This window comes from Phascolarctos cinereus, unplaced genomic scaffold (genome assembly GCF_003287225.1).
Source record: "Phascolarctos cinereus isolate Bilbo 61053 unplaced genomic scaffold, phaCin_HiC Scaffold_1;HRSCAF=81, whole genome shotgun sequence".
Classification (NCBI taxonomy): domain Eukaryota; kingdom Metazoa; phylum Chordata; class Mammalia; order Diprotodontia; family Phascolarctidae; genus Phascolarctos; species Phascolarctos cinereus.
In genome coordinates, this window is record NW_027555514.1 from 271,205,285 (window position 1) to 271,219,848 (window position 14,564).

The window sequence follows — 14,564 nt, forward strand, 5'->3', positions numbered from 1 at the left end:
AGACCAAATGCCATACCCCAATAGATAAGTGGTCTAAAGAACAACTACACACTGTTAATACCCACATGAAAAAGTACTCTAGATGGCAATGACTAAAGGAAATGCAAACCAAACTAAGGCACTCTGCAGCAAATTACCAAAGATGGCAAAAGAGGGGAATGGTGTTGGAGGGGTTGGCTGATAGAGCCGGATCCCACGAATACACATATATGCCACAGAGGTCAACGATAAAAACAACTGCCCTATAAACACCAAAATATTTACAGGGCAGACTTTTGTGGTAGCAAAGTACTGGATGCACAACAAACAGGAGATACCGAAAGCAGCTGCAGTGAGTGGATATAACAGAATATTGCTGGGCTCTAAGAAACAACGCGTATGATAAGCGTGGGCAGAGAACCCAAGACTCGGATGAACTGATGTTACAAAATAAAGAAGGCGATTAACACAACTGCAACAGCGTACATGGAAAGAGATGACGAGAGGGTGGGGGCCCGTGGGTTTGGAGCACAGCATGCTCTACCACACTTTGTGGATATAGTGGTTAGTTGGGTCAAACTGCTTTTTCCTTTTTCTTTTTTATTCTTTGTAAAAAGATTGCTGACTGATAGAGGGAGGGAGACATACTAAGGGAATGTAGGGGATGGAAAGATCAAAGACAGAAATGAAATTAAATATATATATTTCAGAAGCTTCTCTCTGTTTAAAAGCAGGTACTGAATAATCAGCACTGGGAGGAGGGAGTTTGCTCACCGAGGAGTCCTCCAAGGAAATGACACTAAATGGCTGTCCATTTTCCCCACAAAACCACAGCTGTATCAGTTTTCTTTCATTCATTTCCTGCACTCCTCAGGAAACACCACCATGCAATTATAAAAGTAGCCTCCTGCTTTTCTCATTCTCTTAGCCATCAATCTTACCTGTCAGCTTTGCGTAAGATTTTATGATCTGGAGCAGAAAGCAACCTTAAGAGATGAGGAGATTGGAAGGCACCTTCAAGGACACCTGGCCTCATCATACAGATGGGGAGAGCCAGGGCCCTGGCGAGCTGGCCTGACTTTCCAAAGGTCACCCCGGCTGTGAGCATCAGAGGCAGGATCTGAACAGACTGCAGAACTGGGGTGCTTTTTACTGGCCCAAGTCCCCTAGTTGATCCCACTAATTCTTCTGACACATCCTGATCTTCCTCTAGCCCTTCCACTGACTATGAATTCTTTTACATAAAGTGTTTGCAGTCTTTCTGAAAGGAAAAAAACAAAACTGCTGGGAAAGGTTTTCCATTTGCTAGAAGTCTTAACTATAATCCGCTAAAAAACCCAGACAGGAATGAACTGCTGACAGCTTTGTTTTCCCCTTTCAGGAGGCAAAGGAGGTTCAGCCTCATTCCGTCATACTGATGACAGGGTCACTGAATCTGTTCCTTTGCACACAGGTTTTCCCATAAAGTTAGCTCCCTATCCCATTCATGAGGCATTTGGCATTGACCTTCAAGTGAAGTTTTAGGGGGTGTCAACATCTATTTCTAGCTTGCTTCTGAAGCACAAACTAACAACCCTAGGCTTTAAATCAGTTCTGAAAGCCAAAAGCCTAGCAGGCCTACTACTTCTGTCCCTGCCACTCATTCTAGGGGAAGGAGGGAAGATGTACAAACAGGAGGAGGGGAGAAAAAGTCAGAGACCACATTCCATTCCTTGACACCTAAATTCAATCAAGATTAAATCATAAAGAATATTGGTTTTTCAAAACCAAAAGAATGAAAAAAATAGAAGACAATGTGAAATATTTCACTTGAAAAACAACTGACCTGGAAAATAGATCCAGGAGAGAGAATTTAAAAATTATTGGACTATCTGAAAGCCATGATCAAAAAAAGAGCTTAGACATCATCTTTCAAGAAATTATCAAGGAAAGCTGCTCTGATATTTTAGAACAGAGGGTAAAATAGAAATAGAAAAAATCCACCGATCACCTCCCAAAAGAGATCCCCATCACCTCCCAAAAGAGATCCCCAAAAGAAAACTCCTAGGAATATTGTAGCCAAACTCCAGAGTTCCCAGGTCAAGGAGAAAATATTGCACGTAGCCCAAAAGAAACAATTCAAGTACTGTGGAAACACAATCAGGATAACACAAGATTTAGCAGCTTCTACATTAAGGGACCGGAGGGCTTGAAATATAATATTCCAGACGGCAAAGGAGATAGGATTACAGCCAAGAATCACCTACCCAGCAAAACTGAATATAATCCTTCAGGGTCAAAAATGGACATTCAGTGAAACAGCGGACTTTCAAGCATTCTTGATGAAAAGACCAGAGCTAAATAGAAAATTTGACTTTCAAATACAAGACTCAAGAGAAGCATGAAGAGATAAACAGGAAAGAGAAACCATAAGGGACTTATTAAGGTTGAACTCTTTACATTCCTACATGGAAAGATGATATTGTAATTCATGAGACCTTTGTCAGTATTAGGGTAGCTGGAGGGGAAAAAATTATATGTATAGATAGATGATGGATAGATAGATAGATAGAGGGCACAGGGTGAGTTGAAGATGAATGGGTGATACCTGGAGAATAAAATCAAGGGGTGAGAGAGGATTATACTGGGAGAAGGAGAAAGGGAGAAACAGAATGGGGTAAAGTATCTCACATAAAACGGACAACAAAAGGCTTTTACAGTAGAGGGGAAGTGGAGGGACGTGAGAGGGAATAAGTGAATCTTATTCTCATCAGATTTGGCTTAAGGAGGGAATAACATACATACTCAATTGGGTATGGAAATCTATCTTACCCTATAGGAAAATAGGGGGCAAGGGGATAAGAGAGCGGGGGGATAACAGAAGGGAGGGAAGACTGGGGGAGGGGATAATCAGAAGCAAACACTTCTGAGGAGGGACAGGGTTGAAAGAGAGAATAGAATAAACGGGGGACAGGATTGGATGAAGGGAAATATAGTTTTCCACAACATGATTACTATGGAAGTGTTTCGCATGACTATACATGTATAACCTGTATTGAGTTGCTTGCCTTTTCAATGAGAGTGGGTGGGGAGGGAGGAAGGGAGAAAATTTGGAACTCAGAGTTTTAAAAACAAATGTTAAAAACTGTTTTCATATGCAACTGGGAAATAAGATATATAGGCAATGGGGTATAGAAATCTATCCTGCCCTACAGGAAAATAGAAGGGGAAGGGGCTAAGAGAATGGGGGATAGTAGAGAGGGGAACAGAAGGGAGGGCAGTTTAGGGGAAGGGGTATTCAGAATGTATGCCATCTTGGAGTGGAGGGAAGGATGAGATGGGGAGAAAATTTGGAACTCAAAATCTTGTGGAAGTGAATGTTGAAAACTATAAATAAATACAGAGAAAAAAAATTATAAAAAAGTTACAAAAAGGAATATTGGTTTTTGAGGTTATGACATGCAGTTAGATGAGCTATCAACAGAGAGCTTCTCTATCAATATGTGTGTGTCTGTCTGTCTGTCTTTCCTCCTTAGGCATCTGTCATTGGCTCTGTGCTATTTATCATTTTTTTAACCACTTAGACAAAAGTATAAATGGTAATACACACACACACACACACCCCCCAGACAGTACAAAAGGAAAATGAGTTGGGCCCACAATTAAACAGGAGAAGAGTAGGCTAACTGGCCTGCCTTCAGGAAAGGTTCTTTAATAACTTCAAAGTTCTCCTAGAAACAAAGGTCCGTACTTTTAATGCCAAGATTCTTGACTGAAGAACTGAAAGAGGGTCAGAGTGAGGGAGCATAACGTGGAAAACATAGATGACACGGAACCACAAGACTTCAATCAAAAGATAATATTAAAAGAATGTCACATTGATGAAGACAATGCCAAGGGGCACAGTGGGTATGAGAATGCAACATGAGCATCTTTTGAAAGAACTGAGCAAAAAACAATGCGCTGGCCATGAGGTCAGAGTAAGGGACCCTGGGTAAGGAGCTTAGAGCCTGGTTCTACTGATAATTTCATGATATCAGGAGACAGCGAGGAAGAGCCCCAGTACTCACAGGATAGAGGGTGCAGTGGAAAGAACACTGTATCTGGACTCAGAGAACCTGAGTTCAAATCCCAGCTCTGTGACTTACTTTATGTGTGACCCTGGGCAAGTCAAGTCACTTCTCTGGGCCTCAGTATCCTCAACTGTAAAATGAGGAGGTTGATCCCTTCCAGCTCTAGAGCTACAATCCTAAGACAGGAACAAGGGAAACACCGAATGGCCAGGTATAGATAAATTAAAATCTGCACGCTAGAGAGGGCATTCAAACAGATGAGGTTACAGATCTATCTTCTGATGGATAACATGTCTGTGAATCCTTGTGAAGGAGATGAGCGATGTGGGCAACAGAGGGGAAGAAGAAGCTAAGAGGCTCTTGGGAAAGGCAGAGTGTCTGGAAGCAGAAAGGTAGCTGTCTCCTTGCCCTCAGCAGCATGGCGCTCAGCTCTCAGAAGCCCATGACCAGCTGGACAGCACTCACAGGAGGAGGGACAGGATAGGGAAGGACCTGGCAACTGGGCTACATTAAAATCTGAGGACTAGCCCACAGACGTTTCCTTTGGAAAAGGGAGAACTTGGGGGAATGTGCTACCTGTCTTGAAGTGCTTGGAGGGCTGTCAGGTGGAAGAACAATTAGATTTGTTCACCTAGGTCCCAGAGGGGAGAAGCAGGAGGAGTAGAAGATGCCCAGAGACAGATTTAGGCTCTAGGCAAGGAAAACTTCCTCTTTAGGGTAAGACTTGATCAACAGTGGATTGAGCTGTCCCAGGCAGCTCTGGGCTCCCACTTCCTTGACATTTTCAAGCAAAAGCTAGAGAATCCCTCCTTGGGGAGGCTGTCAAGGGGATTCTCCTTTGAGAACACTTGGACAATGGTTCCTGCAGTCAGTCATTCCTTCCAACTCTGATTGTGTGATGCTGTAGAAGAGGGATGCACTGGTAAGTATATATGGAGACAGATGTGTATGGATGGATGGATGCACACAAGCATTTCCTTCTCTTCGATTTAAGTCAACAAAATTTATTAAGTAGCTACCATATGGAAGCCACTGAGCTAGGTATATATTTCTGATTTGTTTGTTTCTTCTTCCTTTTTTCTAATTTGCTCCTTCAGCCAAAAAAAAGAGTGTGAAATACATGACTTTAATAGTCCCATCCAACACTAAAATTCTCCATGAGGTTAGATTTTTTTTTTCCTTTTAAAGGGCAGAAATGGCTTGGTCAATGTCTATCCTAAGTGCCAAGTATAGCACTATGGGCTTTGAACGTGTTTTAAAAAAATAAACATGAGTTGTGAATTGATCCAACCATTCTGGAGAGCAATTTGGAACTATGCCCAAAGGGCAATCAAACTGTGCATACCCTTTGATCCAGCAATACCACTACTAGGTCTGTATCCCAGAGAGATCATAAAATGGGAAGTGTACAAAAATATTTACAGCAGCTCTTTTTGTGGTGGCCAAGAACTGGAAATTGAGGGGATGCCCATCGACTGGGGAATGGCTGAGCAAGTTGTGGTATATGAATGTAACGGGATACTATGAGCAGGCAGATTTCAGAAAAACCTGGAAAGACTTACATGAACTAATGCTGAGTGAAGTGAGAACGAGGAGAACATTGTACACAGTAACAGCAACACTGTGTGAAGACCAACTTTGATAGACTTAGCCCTTCTCAATAATATAATGACCTAAGACAATTCCAAAAGACTCGTTGATGGAAAAGGTTATCCACATCCAGAGAAAAAACTATGGAGTATGAATGCAGATCGAAGCATACTATTTTCTCTTCTTTTTTTTGTTTTTTCTTTTTCGTGGTTTTTCCCTTTTGTTCTGATTCTTCTTTCATAACATGACTAATGTTAATATGACTGTACATGTACAGCCTATATCATACTGTATGATGTTTTGGGGAAGGGAGAGGGGAGGGAAGGAGAAAAAAATTTGGAACTCAAAATCTTATAAAAGTGAATGCTGAAAACTATCTTTATATGTAATTGGAAAATAAAATAAAATACTATTAACTGGGAAACAAACAAACACTTGTCGACTCCTGGTCAAGATGGCAGCCCAATTCATACCCATATACTCCAGAAAAGATAAAACAAGAGTACCAGAAATAATAATGATTAGGAAATAAAGAAAACTTACAGTGAGTACCTCCCTCCAGCCTAAATCGGTAAGACAACACCCAGAAGACTGCAGGCATTAAGATGCCTTGAAGGCCTTCCAGCTCAAAAGTGTCCAGCCAAAAAGCCAGACAACGCTAGCCAAGAAGAGCCCCAGAAGAATCACCTATCAGTTTGAGGCCTGAGACGCTCTAAGAGTTTACAGCTACTGACCTGAGCTGTCCCCTGACAGACCTGAGAGCTAGCTCAGCACTCTGCACCCAGGGGACACAGGGGAACCCGGGAGCTGCCTGCATTTTGTATTTAACATAAAACAGCAGAGGGGAGGGGCAGTGACAGAAGCGGGGACAGCACAAATGGAGACCAAATAGGGGCCCACCATCCCATCTAAGAAGGTAGGAGCTGACAGACCCTAGACTTGACAAAAAGGTTTGGAATATGAATAAATCAAATATGAAGGCATCAATGATAAAGAACTTGTGTGCATCCGGGGATATTCAGGGCATAAACTTAGAAAAAGATAGTTAATTACACAGCGAATACAAGCAGAGCCTCAGATAGGGGTATGGCCTGTTCACAAGGTCTACTAGAATTCCTGGAAGAGATGAGAGAAATCAAAATATTATAAATAAAATGAGAGATCTAGAGCAAAGACCTGAAAGGAGAATCAACAGTTTAGTTAAGAATGTGCAAAATCTTACTCGAGTAACAGACTCCCGGAAAATTAGAATAGATCAAGCAGAAATAAATGATTCCGTGAAACAAGAAATATTAAAACAAATTTTTTTTAATTTAAAAAAATGCAAGATAGCACCTATCCAAAACAACTGATCTAGAAAATGGGTCAAGGAGATATAATCTAAGAATCACGGAACCAGCAGAAAACCATGACTACCCTCTATTCTGCTTCTGCCCTCCCCCAAAAAAAGTCCTATATACTATATACCAAAATCCAAAGCTTCTAAATGAAAGAAAAAATACTATGAGCAGCCATACTGTGAGAGTTTGAGTACCAAGGGACTATAATCAGGATTAAGCAAGACTTGGTAGCTATGACATTAAGGGACAGGAGAGCTTGAAACATGCTATTACAAAAGACAAACAATCAAAAGCTTTTAATCAGTAATTTACTTAGTAAAACTGAGTATAAATGTGAAAGAGGAAAAAAATGGACTCTTAATGAAAGAAGAAACTCAGTCATTCCTGATGAAAAGATGAGAGCTGAATACATCTTTGAAACACAAAAATCAAGAGAACCTAGAAAGGAAAAATCAGCAATTGGAAGGGCCGATACAATAAATGTGTATAAGCTAACAGAGGAAGAAGAAACAAGTGCCCCCTCAGAACCCTAGAGATGTCAAGGGTCACAGAGAGAGTGAAATAAGACAAACTGAGGTCCTATGGATAATTTTGTTCAGTTTTAATGATATAAAGTGAAGGAAAAAAGAGGCAGAAAAGAATACACTAAAGAAGAAAGAGGGAGGAACTTACTATATGCCATAGCCAAAAGTACAAAAGAAAAAGACAGGAAAAGTTGAAAACATATACATGGTGGTATATAAAAATATCCAATTCAACAGAGAAACAGGTGAGAAAAGGAAAAGAGGAGGGAAGGCTTAAGAAGGAGAGTGGGCAAAGGGAATGAGGCATAATAAAAATAAACTCCAACATTGGAGAGTGGATTGTGAGAGAGAGGCAAAGGGAAAGAAAAAGCAAAAACCTGTGATCTGGGTCTGACTGAGGTAAAGACTAGAGAAGCAGTAGAACGGAAGGTCACTCACTAAAATTGAACACTCCCTCTATCTGACTACCTTCTTTATAAAGACAGAGTAGGGGTAATGAAAGGAAAGAGTATAAGAGGAAAGAACAGAGGAGAATATACAGTAAACAATCACCATAATCATGAATGGGATAAATTCACTTATAAAATGAAAAAAGTTAGCAGAAGGGGTTTAGAAAGCAGAATCCAACAATATGTTGTTTACAAGAAACACTTTAGATTAGAAGTTGGAGCAGAATTCATTATGTCTCAGGTGAACTCAAAAAAGCAGGAATGGCAATCATATGATCTCAGACAAGGCAACAGTACAAAGAGACATGATTAAAAGAGATAAACAGAGAAATTATATTATGCATAAAAGGCACCAATGACAATGAATTATTAACAATTAGTGATCACTAAATGGTAGGAGAAAGGAATTTACATATTTCACAGCTGATCACAGATCCTTTACAAAAATGACCATGTATTAGGGCATAAAAACCTCACAAACAAATGCAAGAGAATAAGAAAGATTAACTACATCCTTTACCAATCAAAATAAAAATCACACTTAATAAAGAGTCTTTGAAGAAAGCATAAAATATTAATTGGAGATACAAAATTTGATTAAATCATACTAAACTCATGATTATATCAATAGAAATAGAACAAGTTTTCCACAAAATACCACTCATTTCTGCCAAAAGTACTAAAAAGCATGGGACCTTTCCTTAATATAGTCAATGGCATATATACATTAAAAAAAAATAGAAAATTTCATTTAAAAAAATGACAAGAGATAAACATACCAAAACTTTTGAAATGCAGCCAAAGAAGTCCTGAGGAAGAAAATTTATATCTCTAAACACTTTAATCAACAAAAGAGAAAGAAAAGATTGATGAATTTAGCATGCAACTAAAAAAATCCCCCCCAATTTAAAACCCAATTAAAACACCCAAACAGAAATGTTGAAAATCAAAGAAATCAGAACAAAAAAACCAAAACCAATAAAAGTGATAAAACATGAGATAGTCTTATGAGAAAAAAAGAGAAAAACCAAACAACAATGTCAAAAATGAAAAAGGAGAAACTACAAAAGATGAAGAAAATAAAGGAAATTTTTAGAAATTATTTTGCCCCAAATACAATTTAAATGAAATGGATTCATGTCTATAAAAATATTAAATGCCCAGGTTAACAGAAGGAAAAATAGAGAACTTTTATTAAATGACACAATTTCAGAAAACCAAACTGAACAAGCCATAAATGAGCTCCCAAAGCAGGGAAAAAAAAAAACCAACCTGGGACCAGATGGATTTAAAACCGAATAAGATCAAACATTCAAAGAACAATGAATTCCAATATTACAGCAACTGTATGCAAAAATAGGAAAAGAAGGGATCCTACCAAATTCCTTCTATGATACAAATATGTTCTTGATACCTAAACCAGAAAGAGAAAAATCAGAGAAAGAAAACTAAAGACCAATGGCTAATGAATATTTGCACAAATATTTTAAAAGCAGCAACATCAACAAGTAAAAAAAATTATACATTATGACCATGTAAGATTAATACATCAGGAATGCAAAGCTGTTCAATATTAGGAAAACTATTAACTTAATAGACCATATTAAGTAACAATCAAAATTACATATGAATAGATGCAGAAAAAGCTTGACAAAATACAATCCCTATTTCTTTTAAAAACACTAAATAGCGTAGGGATAAATGGAACTTTCCCTATTATGACAAGTAGCATCTATCGAACACCAAGACCAGGCTGGCTTTCTATATGATGGAAATAAACTAGAGGCCTTTCCAGTAAGATCAGAGGTAAGATAAGGAGGTCTTTTATCACCTTACTCTTTAAACATGACCACTACTAGAGATGTTGGTAATAGCAATGAGACAAGAAAAAGGAACTAGAGAATAAGCACAGGCAAAAAGTAAATAAAATTAGCACTTCTGCAAATGATGAGACGGTCTACATAAAGAATCCTACAGTCAACTAAAAAATTAATTAAAACAACTGGTAACTTCCACAAAGTAGCAAGATACAAAATAACCCCCTACAAGTCCACCAGCTTTTCTGTATGCTACCAACAAAACCAAGCATGAAGAGACATAAAAAACACTCCACTCACAACAACAAAATAAATTTATGCATGTACCTGCCACATGATACATAAGAACTACAGGAATACAACTACAAAACATTCTTCACAGAAACTAAAACAGATAATATTATCTTGTGATAAAATTACCTATATTAATTTACTTATTTAGTGCTATACCAGTCAAAACTTTTAAAGTACACTAGAAAGGTAGAAAACAACAATAATGAAGCTTGTTTTAAAGAATAAGATTAAGATTTTCAAGAGAAATAATGGGGAAAAAAACAAAAAGGAGGATAAAAGGTCTATCAGTACCAGACCTCAAACTATACTACAAAGCAATTATAATCAAAACTATTTGGTACCGGCCAAAAAATAGAAAAGTCTGTGAGTGCAACAGATTAGTTACATAATAGAGAAGCAAATGAACACAGTAACAATGCTTAATAAAGCCAGAGACTACAACTACTGGGTAAGGATTCTACTCAACAAAAAAATGCTAAGAAAACTAAAAGCGAATATGGGAGAAAATTAGGTTTGGAGTAGCACATTCTATATCATAATGAGTTCCAAAAGAACATATATGAAAGGTCACATTACAAACAAATTACAGGATCAAGGAAGAAAATACCTTTCTTCTAACTCTGAAAAAAGGAAAAGTTCGTGACCAGACAATGATTATTTTGATAACACAAAACTGAAAATTTTTTGCACAAACAAAAGCAATGCACTTAAAAATAAAAGGGAAGGAGTGAAGCACTTAGCACGTCATTCATTTCAGCAAGCAATTTATTAAGCACCTACTACTGTCAGAAACTGCTAAGTGCTTTACAAACATATCATCTCATCTGATCCTCACAAAAACCCTCTGAGGTAGATGTTACTATTATCATCATCCCCATTTTATAGTCGAGGAAACTGTGGCAAACAAAGGTTAAATGATTTGCCCAGGGTCACAGCTAGTAAGTTTCTGATGGCAAAACTGAACTTAGGTATTCCTGATTCCAGGCCCACTGCTCTATCCAAGATAAATGAGGAACTGACAAATATATAAGAACGACAATCATTCTCCCAAGAAAACTAATCAAAGGAACTGATCTGAGAGTTTTCAAATGAAGAAATCGAAGCTATCAACGGACATATAAAAAAAAAGAGGCTCCAAATCAGTAAATAATTAGAGACGTACAAATTAAAACAACTCTGAAGTTCCACTTCAACACTCATCAGATTGGGCAAAGATGACAAAAGGAAAATGACAAGGTCCCCAAAATCACCCAACTGTAAAGAGATAACATTACTAAGCCTATACCCCAAAGATATCCAAAAAAGAGGAAAAAGAACTGTATGTATAAAAATTCTTATAGCACCTTTGTTTGTTGCAACAAAGAGCTAGGAACAAAGAGGGTGCCCATCGACTGAGGAATGGCTGAACAGCTGGTCTAGAAAAGGAATGGAATTTGACTGATGAAATGACAAAAGGAATCCTGGGAACGCTTTTTTGAAGGATAAAGAGCGGAGGGAACAGAGCTGAAAGAATAATTTATACAATAACCACAACACTGTAAAGAGAAAACAATGTTGAAAGACTCTGGACCCTGACCAGGACATTCGCTAGTCAGGATGCTGCAATGGACTCAAGGTGGAGAATGTTAGGCATATGTTTTGGGACATGGTAAACATGTGGATTTGTTCTGCTTGACTCTGCTTCTTTGTTAAAAGGATCGTATATTTCTTTCAGGGTGAATGGGGGTGTTAAAAAATACTTGTATATGACAACTATGGATTTTGTGACATTGTGCAAAGAAAACTAACAAGCATAGACCGTAAGATTAGAATCTAGACCAAAAACAGAATCTATGACCCCCTCAGTTATACAAATGGTATTACTGCTTTTTCTCCAGCGCATATGGTCATTTTAAGCTAATACAGTAAAAATATCAGTATTTCCCAAATTAATATGCAGACTTAATGTGATGTTCAAGTACCACTGGCCAGAAATCAGATAAAACCTTAACAAAATTCAAAAGGAAGAACAAGGAGAGATGATGAAGAGGAGAAGCCCCGGGAAAAAGATCTGATGGAAGGAATGAAGAAATGTTTATCACACAAATGGAGCAACTAATGGAGAAAAATCTAAACTTAACATAGAGCTGAGACTACTGAAATTGTCTGACAGTAGAGTAAAAAAAACCACATAAAAGTAAATGAATGGAAGAGAACAGAGAATCCAAACACAGAATTACAAACGTATAAATATATATAAGAAAATAATATTGGATTTATCAAAGATTAAAACAACAACAACAACAAAAACCCTAGAAAAAACACATAAAAACTTGCATGTATTTGAAATACATGGGAGGAAATGGGTACAGATCTATAGTTCCTACCACATACTACACTGAACTCTACTTGGATCAATGATCTAAGAGATTTTAAAATTATTCCTAAAATAATTCAAATTTAAAAAAAAATTTTTTTAATTCCTAAAATGCAAGTATATTCATCTCATTTGTGGAAGAAAAACTGTTAATCATACAAACAGAATCAACCAACAAGGACAAAACCGATAGGTTAGATTTCTATAAAGATAAAAGGAATATATATGACAAAAAGCTATGTCTTCCCCAAAAAGAAAAGAGCAGGATAAAATATCTGTGGTAAACACATCTGATCAAAATCTGACATTCAGAATCTATAATAAGCTGGTACATACTTCTGAGAGTCACAATCATTACCCAATTAGTAAGACAGTTAAGGGTCATAACTGATAACCTTTGAAGGAGGAAGTACAGATTTTTAAAGACTACCTGAAAAATTCCTCAAAATCTCAAATTAAGAAAAATGATTTTGAAATGACTTCAAGATAGCACTTTGTTCCCAAAATGACAAAAGTAACTAAAACTTAATATCAATGAGGTTGCAGGGAAATAGACAGTTCCGCTGTTCTGTAATTGATTCTGTAGCTTTATGGAGAGCAATCTGGCAAGCTCAGGATCAAGACACAAGGTACAGCACGAAGGAGTGGATTTTGGGCTGGCTTTGGAGAAAGGAAGACTTGAGTTCAAGTCTAGCCTCTGCCTCTAACAAATACCAGCTAGGAGACCCTGGTCAAGTCCCTTAAGCTCTTGATACATCAGACAGATATGGCTCTCAGCTACCGAGGGGCTGCTGATTTGTGATGCTGAGGGGAGTTTCTAGGATAGGCATTCCCTACAAGGTTGGAATCCCAGATGCAGAATCCATAGCTCCCCAACAACTCATGCTCATCGAGCGCCATCCTCATATACAGCCCTTTTCTAGTGCACAGATCATCTCTAAAGGGTGTGCTGTCATTCCTTCCTATTGATAGATGAAGAATGTGAGGTCACGAGAAACAAGTAAAGCGACATGTTCTGTGTCACACAGTAAGCCGAGTGTCGGAGATAGACTACAGCATGAATCACAAACAAGATCTAACTTGTGCAAGAGTAATGCCATTGCTGGGACTACATTCCAGAGATAGCAATAAAATAAAAAAAAACCTGGCTGGTCTAAAAGTAGCCTTTGTTGTTTTATGATAGCAAAAACCAGAAATAATCAGTGCTTGGATAAATTAAGATATGCTAACATAACTGTGCCATAAAAAGATAATTATATACACTAAAGGCATTTTATTATTTGAAGTAATTCTGCTGTGAATCCCTCTATAACACAAATAAGTGCCCTCTCCCTCAGTTTCCCTGGCCCCCAACTGATCCATTTTGACATTTAAATGTTTGGATACTGGGCTCTTGATAAGTGAGGAACACACCTGGCTATTCTATCCACGTAGACATCTACTTTTATCCAAAATAAATAATTTAAACACTTAGCAGGTCTTAATAGTTGTACTTCACTTCTCTAAGATGTTCCGATGCATAGTCAACAAACACTTCTACATGGGTGAACTGTCACGTTACTGACAAACTGGGTGGATTTCCCATAATACATTTTTACTTCTGGCCAAGTTTTCACCTTACTTTTGGATACTTTTTGGCCACCTTCCCCTCTCTGTTATTTTTATGAAATGAGGAAGCATAAGCAGAGCAACTGAAACATTAACCAAAACAAAGGTTGATGTGGGATGTAGCATCTTGGGAAAAAAGAAACACAAAGTACACCACGGTCAGACAGAACTGATTTTGGACGAGATCCATGCCACGGTGTGGCATGGCATGGCATCCCATCATGTGCGGCCACTGCTGTACACTACAGAAATGATTAAAAGAGCTCTAGCCAGGGAAACCACTATGTGCTAGTTTAAATTATAGCTCTGAGAAATGCTCTTACCAGGTTAGGGTCGTAGTAAGCTTCCTGCGTTGGAGGGATGTTGTTTATCTGAGTGATGTTAGTAGGGAGCATTTTAGAACAATTTATTAACATGTGCTCCAGACCTGTCAAATCCTAACATAAGAAAACAAAAAGAACAAACAAGTTATAAGCATTTTAGGGACCAGTGGCATTTGGGGTTTTTTTAAAATGCTATTCAGTGGTAGAGTGAAATACCCAAAAATAGTTAAAA

General features: G+C 38.0%; 1 protein-coding gene across 2 annotated transcripts in view; it reads right to left on the reverse strand.

Moving 5' to 3' along the window:
- GNPTAB (N-acetylglucosamine-1-phosphate transferase subunits alpha and beta) overlaps window positions 1-14,564 on the reverse strand; it is a 91,529-nt gene that overhangs the window by 16,532 nt on the left and 60,433 nt on the right. Inside the window, exons 16-18 of one of the 2 annotated variants that reach the window (XM_078146808.1) lie at window positions 14,333-14,446; window positions 9,313-9,348; window positions 8,714-8,743 (exon numbers count right to left, since the gene is read on the reverse strand). In XM_078146808.1, coding sequence (XP_078002934.1) covers window positions 8,714-8,743; window positions 9,313-9,348; window positions 14,333-14,446 — 180 coding nt within the window. The remainder of the gene's footprint in view (window positions 1-8,713; window positions 8,744-9,312; window positions 9,349-14,332; window positions 14,447-14,564) is intronic. The other variant, XM_020982344.2, reaches the window with a different exon arrangement.